Below are 14,334 nucleotides of genomic sequence, written 5' to 3'. Positions count from 1 at the left end.
ATACAAATCTTAAGATTTTTTGTTCTAGTTCTGTAAAAAATGCCATTGGTAATTTGATAGGGATTGCACTGAATGTGTAGATTGCTTTGGGTAGTAGAGTCATTTTCACAATATTGATTCTTCCAATCCAAGAATATGGTACATCTCTCCATCTGTTTGTGTCATCTTTAATTTCTTTCATCAGTGTCTTATAGTTTTCTGCATACAGGTCTTTTGTCTCCCTAGGTAGGTTTATTCCTAGGTATTTTATTCTTTTTGTTGCAGTGGTGAATGGGAGTGTTTCCTTAACGTCCCTTTCAGATTTTTTCATCATTAGTGTATAGGAATGCAAGAGGTTTCTGTGCATTAATTTTGTATCCCGTAACTTTACCAAATCCATTGTTTAGCTCTAGTAGTTTTCTGGTGGCATTTTTAGGATTCTGTATGTATAGTATCATGTCATCTGCAAACAGTGACAGTTTTACTTCTTCTTTTCCAATTTGGATTCCTTTTATTTCTTTTTCTTCTCTGATTGCTGTGGCTAGGACTTCCAAAACTATGTTGAGTAATAGTGGTGAGAGTGGACATCCTTGTCTTGTTCCTGATCTTAGAGGAAATACTTTCAGTTTTTCACCATTGAGAATGACGTTTGCTGTGGGTTTGTTGTATATGGCCTTTATTATCTTGAGGTAGGTTCCCCTCTATGCCCACTTTCTGGAGAGTTTTTATTATAAATGGGTGTTGAATTTTTTCAGAGCTTTTTCTGCATCTATTGAGATAATCATATGGTTTTTATTCTTCAGTCTGTTAATATGATGTATCACATTGATTGATTTGCATATATTGAAGAATCCTTGCATCCCTTGGATAAATCCCACTTGATCATGGTGTATGATCCTTTTAACGTGTTGTTGGATTCTGTTTGCTAGTATTTTGTTGAGGATTTTTGCATCTATTTTCATCAGTGATATTGGTCTGTAATTTTCTTTTTTTGTAGTATCTCTGTCTGGTTTTGGTATCAGGGTGATGGTGGCCTCATAGAATGAGTTTGGGAGTGTTCCTTCCTCCGCAGTTTTTTGGAAGAGTTTGAGAAGGATGGGTGTTAGCTCTTCTCTAAATGTTTGATAGAATTTGCCTGAGAAGCCATCTGTTCCTGAGCTTTTGTTTGTTGGAAGATTTTTAATCACAGTTTCAATTTCATTACTTGTGACTGGTCTGTTCATATTTTCTGTTTCTTCCTGGTTTACTCTTGGAAGGTTATACCTTTCTAAGAATTTGTCCATTTCTTCAGGTTGTCCATTTTATTGGCATAGAGTTGCTTGTAGTAGTCTTTTAGGATGCTTTGTATTTCTGCAGTGTCCATTGTAACTTCTCCTTTTTCATTTACAGTTTTACTGATTTGAGTCCTCTCCCTCTTTTTCTTGATGAGTCTGGCTAATGGTTTATCAATTTTGTTTATCTTCTCAAAGAACCAGCTTTTAGTTTTGTTGATCTTTGCCATTGTTTTCTTTCTTTCTATTTCATTTATTTCTGCTCTGATCTTTATGATTTCTTTCCTTCTGCTAACTTTGCATTTTTTTTTTGTTCTTCTTTTTCTAGTTCCTTTAGGTGTAACGTTAGATTGTTTATTTGAGATTTTTCTTGTTTCTTGAGGTAGGCTTATATAGCTATAAGCTACCCTCTTAGAACTGCTTTTGCTGCATCCCGTAGGTTTTGGATCATCGTGTTTTCATTGTCATTTGTCTCTAGGTATTTTTTGATTTCCTCTTTCATTTCTTCAGTGGTTTCTTGGTTATTTAGTAATGTGTTGTTTAGCCTCCATGTGTTTGTGCTTTTTACATTTTTTTCCCTATAATTGATTTCTAATCTCATAGCGTTGTGGTCAGAAAAGATTCTTGATATGATTTCAATTTTCTTAAATTTACTGAGGCTTGATTTGTGACCCAAGATGTGATCTATCCTGGAGAATGTTCCGTGCGCACTTAAGAAGAAAGTGTAATCTGCTGTTTTTGGATGCAGTGTCCTATAAATATCAATTAAATCTATCTGGTCTATTCTGTCATTTAAAGCTGTGTTTCCTTATTAGTTTTCTGTTTGAATGATCTGTCCATTGGTGTAAGTGAGGTGTTAAAGTCCCCCACTATTATTGTGTTACTGTTGATTTCCTCTTTTAGAGCTGTTAGCAGTTGCCTTACGTGTTGAGGTGCTCCTATGTTGGGTGCATATATATTTCTAATTGTTATATCTTCTTCTTGGATTGATCCCTTGATCATTATGTAGTGTCCTTCCTTGTCTCTTGTAACATTCTTTATTTTAAAGTCTATTTTATCTGATATAAGTATTGCTACTCCAGCTTTCTTTTGGTTTCCATTTGCATGGAATATCTTTTTCCATCCCCTCACTTTCAGTCTGAATGTGTCCCTAGCTCTGAAGGGGGTCTCTTGTAGACAGCATATATATGGGTTTTGTTTTTGTATTCATTCAGCTAGCCTGTGTCTTTTGGTTGGAGCATTTAATCCATTCACGTTTAAGGTAATTATAGATATGTATGTTCCTATTACCATTTTCTTAATTGTTGTGGGTTTGTTTTTGTAGGTCCTTTTCTTCTCTTGTGTTTCCCACTTAGAGAAGTTCCTTTAGCATTTGTTGTAGAGCTGGTTTGGTGGTGCTGAATTCTCTTAGCTTTTGCTTGTCTGTAAAGCTTCTGATTTCTCCATCGAATCTGAATGAGATTCTTGCCGGGTAGAGTAATCTTGGTTGTAGGTTATTCCGTTTCATCACTTTAAATATATTCTGCCACTCCCTTCTGGCTTGCAGATTTTCTGCTGAAAGATCAGCTCTTAACCTTATGGGGATTCCCTTGTATGTTATTTGTCATTTTTCCCTTGCTGCTTTCAATAATTTTTCTTTGTGTTTAATTTTTGCCAATTTAATTACTATGTGTTTTGATGTGTTTCTCCTTGGGTTTATCCTGTGTGGGACTCTCTGCACTTCCTGGACTTCAGTGGCTATTTCCTATTCCAAGTTAGGGAAGTTTTCTACTATAATCTCTTCAAATATTTTCTCAGGTCCTTTCTCTTTCTTTTCTCCTTCTGGAACCCCTATAATGTGAATGTTATTGTGTTTTATGTTGTCCCAGAGGTCTCTTAGGCTGTCTTCATTTCTTTTCATTCTTTTTTCTTTATTCTGTTCCGCAGCAGTGAATTCCACCATTCTTTCTTCCAGGTCACTTATCTGTTCTTCTGCCTCAGTTACTCTGCTATTTATTCCTTCTAGTGTATTTTTCATTTCAGTTATTGTATTGTTCACCTCTGTTTGCTTGTTCTTTATTCTTCTAGATCTTTGTTAAACATTTCTTGCATCTTCTCGATCTTTGCCTCCATTCTTTTTTCGATGTCCTGGATCATCTTCACTATCATTACTCTGAATTCTTTTTCTGGAAGGTTGCCTATCTCCACTTCATTTAGTTGTTTTTCTGGGGTGTTATCTTGTTCCTTCATCTGGTACATAGCCCTCTGCCTTTTCATCTTGTCTGTCTTTCTGTGAATGTGTTTTTTGTTCCACAGGCTGCAGGATTGTAGTTCTTCTCTCTTCCGCTGTCTGCCCTCTGGTGGAAGAGGCTATCTAAGAGGCTTGTGCAAGCTTCCTGATGGGAGGGACTGGTCCAGAGTGCTTTTTAAGATCAGAAACAAAGCAAGGAGATCCTCTCTCACCACTCCTACTAAATATCATATTGGAAGCTGCCGCCAGTGCAGTAGGCAAGAAAAAGAAATTAAAAGCTCACATATTTGAAAGGAAAAGGTAATCTGTTGGCAGATGATTTTACCGCATGCACGTTTAATGTGCCTGATAGATAGTGAGGCCAAACAAATGAAAACGTGGGAGTTTAGAGTAGGGAAAGGTTTATTGCAAGACTGAGCCAGGAGAACAGGTGGCTCATGCCCCCCCTAAACCCTGAACTCCCTGAGCGGTTTTATCAAAGCATTTTTAAAGGCCAAGTGAGGGAGGGGCCTTTTTGCAAGATTGAGGCCTGGAGAAAACTCTTCCCACATATGAAATATGGAGAAGGTTTGAAATTGACTTGGGGGCATGATTTTCCCCACTGTTCATGGGAGGCCTGCATTTGCAGTCCTTGGGTGTGTCCGTAGCACCTTGTTTTAATAAACAGGGAGACGATGATATTTCAAGGCACTTTAAAGTCTGGCAGGTGAGAAACTGCACCAAAACCAGAGTATGACAGTTTATTTTTTTGCTGAAGACATCTGAGCTATTCAGTGAAAGGACATTGTTGCAGTCCACAATCAATGACGCCCAGTTTCCAATGTAATACCCCCTAGTGTATTTTCTCTAATGTTCATTTGTTTCTCCTTACTTTTAGAAGTACTAATGTTCTTCCTAGGTAAACATGGAAGAACTGAAAAATAGGAAGCAGAAAATTTTCCATAATATACCACCCAAGGCAGCCGCTGACAGCGTTTTGTTGTTCCTATTCCTTCTCCACGTTTCAAAGTTTCTGAAATTAGGATGCAAGTTATAATCAATGTGTGCATTTAATTGGCGTTCCTTTTTACTGAGAGTTGTTATTAAATCAGTGCTCAGACTTGATGTTCACCTGCCTAAAGTATTCATTTGCAAGTTATTTTAAGCAATTTGCCTTTGAATTCTGAAGTGCGTGATACAAATTCATATTGATTCTTTACTACGTTTTCAGTGGCAGAAAATCAAATGACGTCTTCCAAGTTTTACTTTCTCTGGAGAATATTTAAAACCACATTCGTGCAGCTTTTCTGTGAATGCATTGCCTTTGGCTAAGTAATTTATTATGATGTAAATTATTTTTGTTGAATTATTTTTGGGAGGGGTCAGTGGCTGGCAAACCTATTTAATATTATCGATTATTTAAAGACGTATTCATTTTTATCGTCCACAGGAGAGAGGGTAATTGATGCCTACCCAGATAATGGAGAGTGAAGGTAGATTTAGGACCCACCAGCAAGTAGGACCTGGGTGTCTCAGTTCATGAGTCTGGACTCTCCATAACTTATTAATCCAGCGTGTTACTGGCAAACATTCTAGAAGTGAAACGAAGCGGTATTCTCTGTCTCCCTATTTGCAAAACCAGCAGTTATTTCCATTCACAACCCACTTTTCAGCTCGCCTACCTGTGCAGGCTCACAGTTTGTGCCGGCAGGTGGCGCTGTGTACAAAACAAAGTAACCATTGGGGTGGTTCTCTCTGGAAATGGAACTCCACCCCTGAGAAATTTCTGGCTTTGCTAGTTTACTTTTTACCTCACATTTCATGGCAGCATTACTTGACATATTTCTTATATGAATTCTTGCCTCTTGATAAATCAGAAATATCACAGCTGAGATAATATTTGTGTGTTGTCTCGTGTACAGAGCAGTTGATGTCCTTGGGTTACTGGCTCACACGCTGGCCCGGTTGGTTTGCATAGATCAGTGGTTCCTACAAGGATGCAAAAACTCGCTCTCTCTGGACACTCTGTCCCCCAGGCAGGGATATCTATGACAGGATATCATAGGATATACTGTAACAGAATGTTCCACTGCCAGATCCTGACACACCCACGGCTCCTTACCAAAGCTTAGCGTGTGTTAGCATCCCGGGGTGAAGAGCTAAAGCGCAGTAGGGAAATGGATTAAGTTGCATTCAGGAGCTGGGTTTCTAGCTCTCGTTGGGTCACCAGGTGACCTTGGGCAAGTCCTTTGACTCTGGACCTTAGTATCTTCATCTGTAAGGTGAGGCAGTTGGCCTGCTTGATTTGTTGTGTCTTAACAGAAAATTATCATGTTACTGGATTCCATCATATTTGAGTTTTATTTAAAGTCTTTATGAACTCAATAAGTTTTCCATGGAATTCCAAGTAAAACAAAAATCACCACTGATACACAAAATAGTCACTCTACCCACGTGCCGTAAGTGGAAAATAATGGCTGATTTTATCTTTTGTGCTGTTTAGCTAGCTTTGGAGGCCTGTCCTATATAATTGCTCCAGTTAATACAGAGTGGGAATTAATACAGCCTGTCCTATATAATTGCTCCAATTAATACAGAGTGGGAATTGCTCCAATCCAATACAGAGCTCTTGGATTGTTCGGTTCACTTCCTGCTCTCCGAGCGCATCAAGAAGGAGGCATGAGATGTGTACAGTCTGGGTGTGGGACGTTTATGTCTGGGTCACATTCACGTCTTTCTTTACTTTTCCTTAATGTCACCCCAATAGGGAACGAGTGTCAGAAAGTAATAATATGTCCCCCAAGCTGTGCAAACCCAACGTGGCTTTAGAGACTTTAAAGGTCTATACCTCTCTAATTTTTAATGCAGAATATGGAGCATATAATCTATAAATGTACAATTGGTCTGTCAAATACTCCAGAGCAGCTCATTAGGACTGTGTAGAGAACTGGCCAGCGTCTCCCCTCTCCCCTCTCTCCTCCTTCGCTCCCACTCTCTTTGCCTCTCTGTTTCTCCCCTTCTTAGCCTTTCCCTGACTGCATTTGTGCATGCTCACAGGACTGTGTCTGCTTCCTTCGCTCTTCATCAGCCCCTCCACCCGGCCCCAGCTGTCTCCTTCCCGAGTGCCTCACTTTCCTGACCCCGCCTCTAATGTTCCTGCAGGTCCCCAGCTCACCCTGCGTTTGACATGGTTTGACCAAGTTGCAATCAGTATAGAGAAGTGATACCCAGCACCCGATGAAGGGCCTGCAGAGATTAGACTCTGAAAACATATAAACAAATGAAAGATCAAGGCCAGGAAGAGATGGGAGGTAGCCCCTCTGTAAGGAAAAGGAAGCGTATTTTGGTCCCCCTGTTCACGGAGAGACCTGGGTGAAGCAGCCACATCAGACCCATCTCTGTTTGCTGTGGGGATGTTCTGAGTTCGTCACCTCTGACTTTACTCAGTGCCCCTTATTGCGAAGCCGCACGTAGGAAAGATTTTAAGAGCCAGGCGAGAAGTATTTTTTTCTCTCTGAGGAAATTTAACTTTTTCCTTTCCCTTTGGCTGCAACTCAGGGTCAAATGTCTGCCCCTGATGCTGCTGTGAGCGGCTCTGGCCCATGCATGCAGCTTTATTGCGTTGTCTGAGCGAGCTAACGATGATCAGTTTTGACAGTTTGAGATGATTTCATTGCTCCCTTAAATCAGTTCCTTGTTGGTGAGTGAAACAGATACCTAACAAGTGTAATAAGTTGATGGGAAGAAAACACACTAACATTTGTTGGCTCCCTACTGTGTGCCAATACAGCACTTGGTCTGTGCCTTTTCATCTAACGCTCACAGCCATCCTGGGAAGCAAGGGTTTGCTGTTGTTCTGATTTTTTTGTCTGGGGAAAGGCTAAGTGCCAGGCCCAGTAGGCAGTAACACAGAGGAAGGATGGCATCTCTACCCGTGGTCCCAGCCTCCCTCTTCTGTTCCTCTCCCAACGCATGCTCTGCACCAGGCGCACTGGCTTTCACACCGTCCCTTAACCTCCCAGGCACGCAGCCATCCAGGCCTTTGCCTCCCCTTCTCCTCTGTCTGGAACGCCCTTGCGCAGCCGTCCATGTGGCTGACCGCTCATTGCCCTCAGGGCTTTGCTGAAACGTCACCTTGTATTGAAGTGTTCCGTGGCCACTTAGAGAAAAATTTCCACCTGTCCCCGCCCCCCCCCCTTCCTGCCTGTCTAGCTTTCTTAGTTTTCTCTCCTTAACCTTTATCGCTAACACAATATCTGTTTTGCTGATTTATGTTATTTGTTGTTGTTTCCCGTGCCCAGAAGAGTGCCCTGCACATAGTTGTGGCGCTGTAACGTTTGTGGAGTGAATGAGTGAGCACGTGAATGAGTGCTTTCTCCACTATTCTGTCTCCTTACCTGCCGCTAGGGGGCACTCCCCACTGCAGATGGCTTTGGTTTCATTCCTGCCGAGTACAGGTGTCCCCTGCTGTCCTGAGAGTAGAACGTTCCTATGAAAGCCTTTGTTAAGCTGAAATGGTGTGAAGTGAAGAAGCAATTACCTTAGGACAAGCCTTGCTAACAGATGCACAAAATAAATAGAGATAAACCATAGACGGTTCAAAGCCATGGCAGCTTGATGCTGAGATGCTGAGCACGTTTCCCAGGAAGCAGCTCAGAGGCGCCCCTTTCCCTGCCTGGAGTCCGTGCTGCCTCCATAATGGCTGCTGCGTACCAAGCCTGAATGCTGTTCTTGTGTTTCACCTTTTCTTGTGAAAGTGAAACTCCTCTTTGAATGTCTTTCAGTTAGCAAACACAGGTACGAAGGTACGTCTTTCTTAGAAGTGAGGTGGCATAAAGTGAACTTGTGAAAAGTGAGGGATACCCACAACTTTATGTTAGAAAAATAATTCCTTGTTTCTGTTCTCGCTCTAAGAAGTGCGAGGCACTCCTTCGGTGGCCCGAGAAGCTTGGATGGCTGGTGGGACTGGAGCCTGACCACGATGCTGGAAGGCCTGTACTGGGGAGGCCTCTCCACAGCCAGCATGCCAGGTGCTCAGGAGGGCGTCCATCTGCCCTTCACAGTGGTGGTGTCACAGTGGGGTGAAATAGCCACAGACGCCTGACCTGTAACACTGCGCGGGTTCTTGAACGATCTGTAGGTCGTAAGGCCCGTGGCTATCCCCAGAGCGTCCTATTCTCTTCTCTGCCCCCTCCTCTCACACCCCCTTTAGCCACACCAGCTTCTTCAGACCCCTTGTTTGCCAGGCCAGAGCTGGACGCAGGGGCGTGGCTGGTCCGTAGGAGCTCGTAGGCCCATGGGGATGGAAGGCTGGTTCAGTAAGCAAAGTGCTGTGACACGGAGGCACAGGGACACCCCTGGAGCGAGAAGGAACGAAAGCTAAGCGGGACCATCCGGAAGCCGCGAGGCAAGGCTTGCCCTGCCCTTCTGAAGCCAGGTTACCAGTGGATGTGCATTTTGAGTCATAACCGTATTCTTTGCTTACTTCTTATTTTCCACCTTTAAAAAAAAATTAAATTCTTCGTCCTGAATTCCTCAAACACTGTGTTGCTAATTCTACATTTGTTGTATTCTGTGCGGTTACAGGGATGACACTGGAGAAACTTTAGAAAAAGGTAATAATGGATCATTCTGACTTGCTACAAGGCCTGGGGAGGTTAGCTGCTATATTTCTTAGAAAGCTGGCTAAACCTTTAGAATGTTTTCAAGAAGAAAGTAAAGTTCTGACCTCTGATTTGGTACCTGAGGGGATCCAGAGCTCACCCACGGCTGGACTGTGGTGCTCCAGGTGTACTATGTGTCCGGGCATCTTCACTGTTCTTCTCCGGCCCAGAGCTCTTGGAGGAAAGCACCACCTCCTAGGCCATTTGGTCATTAAACAGCTGAAAGGTACTCCTGACAGTGTATGTGAGGCAAGATGCTCCCTTTTTCTTCTTATTTCTAAAAATGCATTAAGTTAGAAACATCTAGGAGACATTCAGGCAGGAAACCAAAAGACCATTTTAATCACCTCTGAGAGTCTGGCTGTGGTTTGAAAATGTCAGCCCCGAGGGTTTGGAGAGTGTGGGCCTCTAGCTTCATTTCCTTCTCTGCCAGCTCCCTCCTGGACCCTCTTCCTATCCTGGCATTCTGCTGCAAGTTCACTCAGTCCACTCTTTGTTTGGCCTTTTAGAAACCTGGCATTCTGTGCAAAACCAGAATATTTCTATCGAAAATATCTAAAACTAGAATATCACATATCTTTTCCTAGTGGGAGGGTGTGAGTGAAGTTGGGCGCTTACCTGCCTCATCCTGTAATGGAAATCAATCTGATGGCCAAGGCCAGACTGCTGGACGACTTAGGTGCAGCCTTCTACTGCTCAAGCTAGAGCCCGGGGACCACGAGGGGGCGTTGAGGGAGCAGAGTGCCCTGTGTTAGGACAGCGTATGTGCCCATGTGCAGCCAGGCTTGGAAACCCCCAGGTGCAAGGCCGACTTTGAAATGTGCATCTGATTCTTCTGATTGGTGGTTTCGTCCTCATCTTCCCAGCGCATTTTCAGAGCTTGTGGAAGACTCTTTCCCTACATGTGGCCCCAAAGATGGAGGCCCTGAAACCCCCTCTGTGATAGACCCAGAGATCCAAAGAGTGGCCACAGGTGGCCCCAGGGGCTCCCAGGAGGAGAGCTCAGCCTGGGCAGCACAAGGTCAGTGTGATTCAGAGGGTCAGCTTCGTCCACACTTGTCCACTCTAGTATGGCTGCCTGGATGCAGCAGGTCTGCACTGAGAGCAGCTTGCCAGGGCCAGAACAAGGTGGTTATTACTGTGCAATGACAGAGTCACTTCCCCGGGGCCATGCGGTTAGGCCGTGTCAGAAGTAGAAGGCAAACTCAGCCCTGCAGTCTCTAAGTGCATGAGAAAGCACAAGCCAGCACTTCCTTGCAGGCTGCTAGAAGGTCTGGAGCTTATAGAACCTAAAGGACGCTTGTTCTGTGCTAAGCAGGTTGTTTATACGGCCTCATTTGGTCCTTGAGCACCTCTATGAAGGAGGGCTAACCTACTGCATCGTGCAGATGAGGGACGGAGGCTCAAGCCACCCACGTTGCAGTCACAGACTGCAGTCGGCCAGCCTGGCCTGCCCCACCAGTCGCACTGCCCCTGCCACCACCTCCCTGGTATTATGCTAACACCGGTGGTGACAGATTGTCTGAGACTGACAAGGAGCTCTGTGGCAGTTACAGTAATGCCTGCCTCTGAGTAATACTAATAACAACAACAACAACAACAAAGAGATGATTTAATTGTTAGTAAGTACGGATTGGTAAAAGGTAGCTTGTTTCCAATGATGGAGTCCATTGCCAAAAAAGAAAAATGAATATTCTAGAATCCTTGTGGTGACAGATGGGGTATTTCTCCCTGAGTTGTACCTATGGGAAATGGAAGCCCTCCTCTCTGCAAGATTCCCTCTGCCTGGGGGTCCCAGGCAAGGAGAGAGGGACAATGAACAGTTGAAGGGGTTGGAAGATGCAGAAGGGCCATCTGTCCAGCTCTGTGAGCCCAGGAGTTGCATCCGGCATCTGGGTGTGGAGCCTGGGACAGGGTGCTGCTAGGGTCCCTATGACTTGCACCACTTTGCAGGCCTGCTGCACGTGCAGCCCTGACCGGCCCCAGGGCCAGTGGTTGGATTGACCACAGCACCAGGGCTGTGTCCATGCACTTTACCCTCTACAACCCTCCAACCCAGCTCTTCTCAAGCGTGTCCCTGAGCGCTGAGATGCTCCCCACTGGGGGTCTCACCCTCTCCTCCCTGCTGGAGTCAGTCACCATCTTCTGCAGTGACTCAGCCCCACTGTACCACATCCTGCTTCCAGAGGTGAGTTCATTGGGCACTTGGACCACTCATGGAACACAGGAGCTTCACCCAGGGCTGGGCACCCTCCTCCATCCAGGCCTCATGCCTTTTCCGCAGCTGGATCTTAGCTCAGGCTGCCATAATGAAATACCGTACTCTGGGGGACTTAAACGGCAAACACTGATTTTCCACAGTTTTGGAGGCTGGAAGTCTGAGATGCAGGTGATGACGCGGTCGGGTGCTGGTGAGAGCTCCCTTCCTGGCTTGTAGACAGCCGCCTTACTGTGTCCTCACGTGGTGGCGAGAGGGATCTCTGGTGTGTCTGGTATCTCTTCCTCTTCTTACAAGAACCCTAATTCCATCGTTGGGACCTCACCCTTATGAACGCATTTAACCTTAGTTATTCCTGAGAGGGCCCATCTCCAAAAACAGCCACACTGAAGGTTAGGGCTTCAACATATGAGCTGGCAGGGGGCAGGGGGTGAAGGAGCACACGCCTTTAATGCAATGGGTCTTGGTAAGATGGAATGTATTCCTGTAGTTTCCTTGAGCAATGGAAAGTACCAGAAATCATTCTGAACTTTTCCTCAGGAACTTTGCTGCCTTTTGCCTATATTTCACTTTTCTGCTATGAAGATCTCAGACCAGCTGACACTCCAGGTCAAGCATGCTTTGCCTTGGGAGTGAAGAGAGGAAATGCTGTGAGGTTTTAGACTCCAGAGACAGTTGAATGACACAGTCCATGTTGGGGTTGTGAATGGAGCCTCAGAGCTGTGCCTGTGTGTGAGCACAACGGGAAGTGAAGGACGGGAGAATGGGCTGCTCCCAGGTGCTACACTCACCTCGGGTACCAAAAACTGTCCTCAAGATAAGTAATATTCTAGTGCAAAATAAAAAATCAAAATTCATACCAAAAAATTCGTGATGGACAAAACATCAAAATTTTAAACAAAGGCAGGGTCAGTGCTACTGGTGTTTCCTTCTGTCCCAGACTCCAGTGTGGCTTGGCACACAGTGGTGCTATCCAATACCTCACATTAACCACCCAAAATGAACTTTTCTCTGATGACATTTGCAGCTTCTGATAGTGGGCCCACGGGGCACAGTGCATATGACTCCAAAAGAAGATGGAAAGGAATGTGTAAGGCCCCTCCTGGTGGGCTTCCCTGGTGGCACAGTGGTTAAGAATCCGCCTGCCAATGCAGGGAACATGGGTGCAAGCCCTGGTCCGGGAAGATCCCACATGCCGCAGAGCAACTAAGCCTGTGCGCCACAACTACTGAGCCCATGTGCCACAACTACTGAGCCCATGTGCCACAACTACTGAGTCCATGTGCCAAAACTACTGAAGTCCACGCGCCTAGAGCCCGTGCTCTGCAACAAGAGAAGCCACCGCAATGAGAAGCCCGTGCACCGCAACGAAGAGTAGCCCCCGCTCACTGCAGCTAGAGAAAGTGCGTGCGCAGCAACGAAGACCCAGTGCAGCCAAAAATAAATTAATTAATTTAAAACACCCACCCATCTGTAATTAAAAAAAAGGCCCCCCAAAAGTTCATGACCTAATCTGAGTTTGGGTGCGTGACCATCCGAGAGCCACAAAGCGCTTTGTGATGGGCTGGGGGCGTGGAGGCAGGAAGGTGGGGTGTGAGATTAGTGCTCACCGTGTGGTTGTGGTTCACAGAGTGCTTTCGACACACGCTACCTCGTGTCAGTCTTCTGTGAAGCAGTGATTACCATTCTTCTTCCAGTCACGGGGACGTAGTGCCTGATACGCAGTCGGCACTCACTGCATGCTCACTCTTTCTTTGCTTTGAAATGAATGTTAGTGTGTGCCAGCACTACTCCCCAGAGGGAGGGAAGGGGGAATCCCTCAAAAGAGGACCTTTTTAGCTTAAAAGCATCAACTCAGAGGGTCCACAGGAGCTCTGCAAGGCCGACTTGGCTCAAAGAGGTTATTTCCCAATGTTACTGAGCATCCTCTTCTTACCCTTGTTCTTCTGAATGAATGAAGGCATGAATAAGTGAAGGCATGGACGAATGGGTAGCTCATCAATGGCGAGATAACCATAAACAGAACTTGAAGGAAATTCCTTATACAGGAGCTTTTAAAGGTTTTTTACTTGTCCAAGGAAACTGATAATACATATTTCATATATTTCACAAATACATGAAAACATTCTTTTGAGCATCTTGAGGAAGCACTGGGAGGGCCTGGCATGGAGGTTAGGAGACCTGATAGGCAGGAGAGTGATATTCACACTCCAGGATTTCGAGGAGTGCAGGGCCCACGTCGAACTCATTTGTGTCCATCACGCTGGGCACCGGGTGGGGTTTCCGTGCTGGATGCATTCAAACTGCCCCAAGGGCCTGTGGAGCTTAGACCTTAAGAAACAATTTACCAGCATTTTTGTTCATCTGGTTTGTTTGTGTTGTGCCTCCCCCAGCTGGTCTTCCTGGTGCTCAACCTGACTCACCTCTGTTTCCAATTCTCTGGCATGATCGGGATTTTGCTCTCCAAGTCATGCAGGTATCACAGAAAGCCCTTCCTTCCTCGGGAGCCCATCTGGTCGCCCTCTCTCTTCAACCTCGCAGCTCGCTCTAGTTGGGGTGGGCCTCACCTGCTATGTGGCCTCCGGCCACCTCGTTACTCTTGCTGAGGAGGTGACTGACTGATTCCACAAAGGGTTATGTCAAGGGTTTATGGACCTCAGTCACAGGGTGTCATGGAATCAGATATGGCAGGTGTTCAAGTCAACCAAACAGGGGCCACGCACTGTGATGCTGTCCAAGGGAAGACCTTGGCTCCGCCTGCACTGCAGCCTTCCCTTCTGACTCCACTTCTGTGGGTGCCTGCCCTGAGGGTTGTTAAACTGACCCCCGCATAGAAACAGCCACAGGACTTGAGCTGGGACGTAAGCTAGAGCTGCCTTCCAGGTGCTGGAAGAATGAGGTGTCCTCACAACAAAAATGAGTGGTTTTCTACTGCTGGAGTAGGACACACAGACCGAGAGCAATACATGTGGGTGTGTGGATGGGGAAATGCAT

General features: G+C 45.3%; 1 protein-coding gene across 1 annotated transcript; it reads left to right on the top strand.

Moving 5' to 3' along the window:
• Positions 1 to 8,359: 8,359 nt before the first annotated feature.
• On the top strand, positions 8,360 to 14,121 carry PKD1L1 (polycystin 1 like 1, transient receptor potential channel interacting; the record flags this gene model as incomplete). The annotated part of the gene is given in 5 exon segments (XM_082661722.1): positions 8,360 to 8,535; positions 11,076 to 11,310; positions 13,734 to 13,831; positions 13,833 to 13,959; positions 13,963 to 14,121. Coding segments are annotated over 5 exon segments (795 nt in total), but the record flags the coding sequence as incomplete, so codon positions are not given.
• Positions 14,122 to 14,334: the final 213 nt, after the last annotated feature.

Source organism: Grampus griseus, assembly GCF_964374135.1.
Source record: "Grampus griseus genome assembly, chromosome: 9".
NCBI classification, from domain to species: domain Eukaryota; kingdom Metazoa; phylum Chordata; class Mammalia; order Artiodactyla; family Delphinidae; genus Grampus; species Grampus griseus.
The sequence above is the reverse complement of the archived record's forward strand: the minus strand, read 5'-3'. Positions and strand labels throughout refer to the sequence as shown.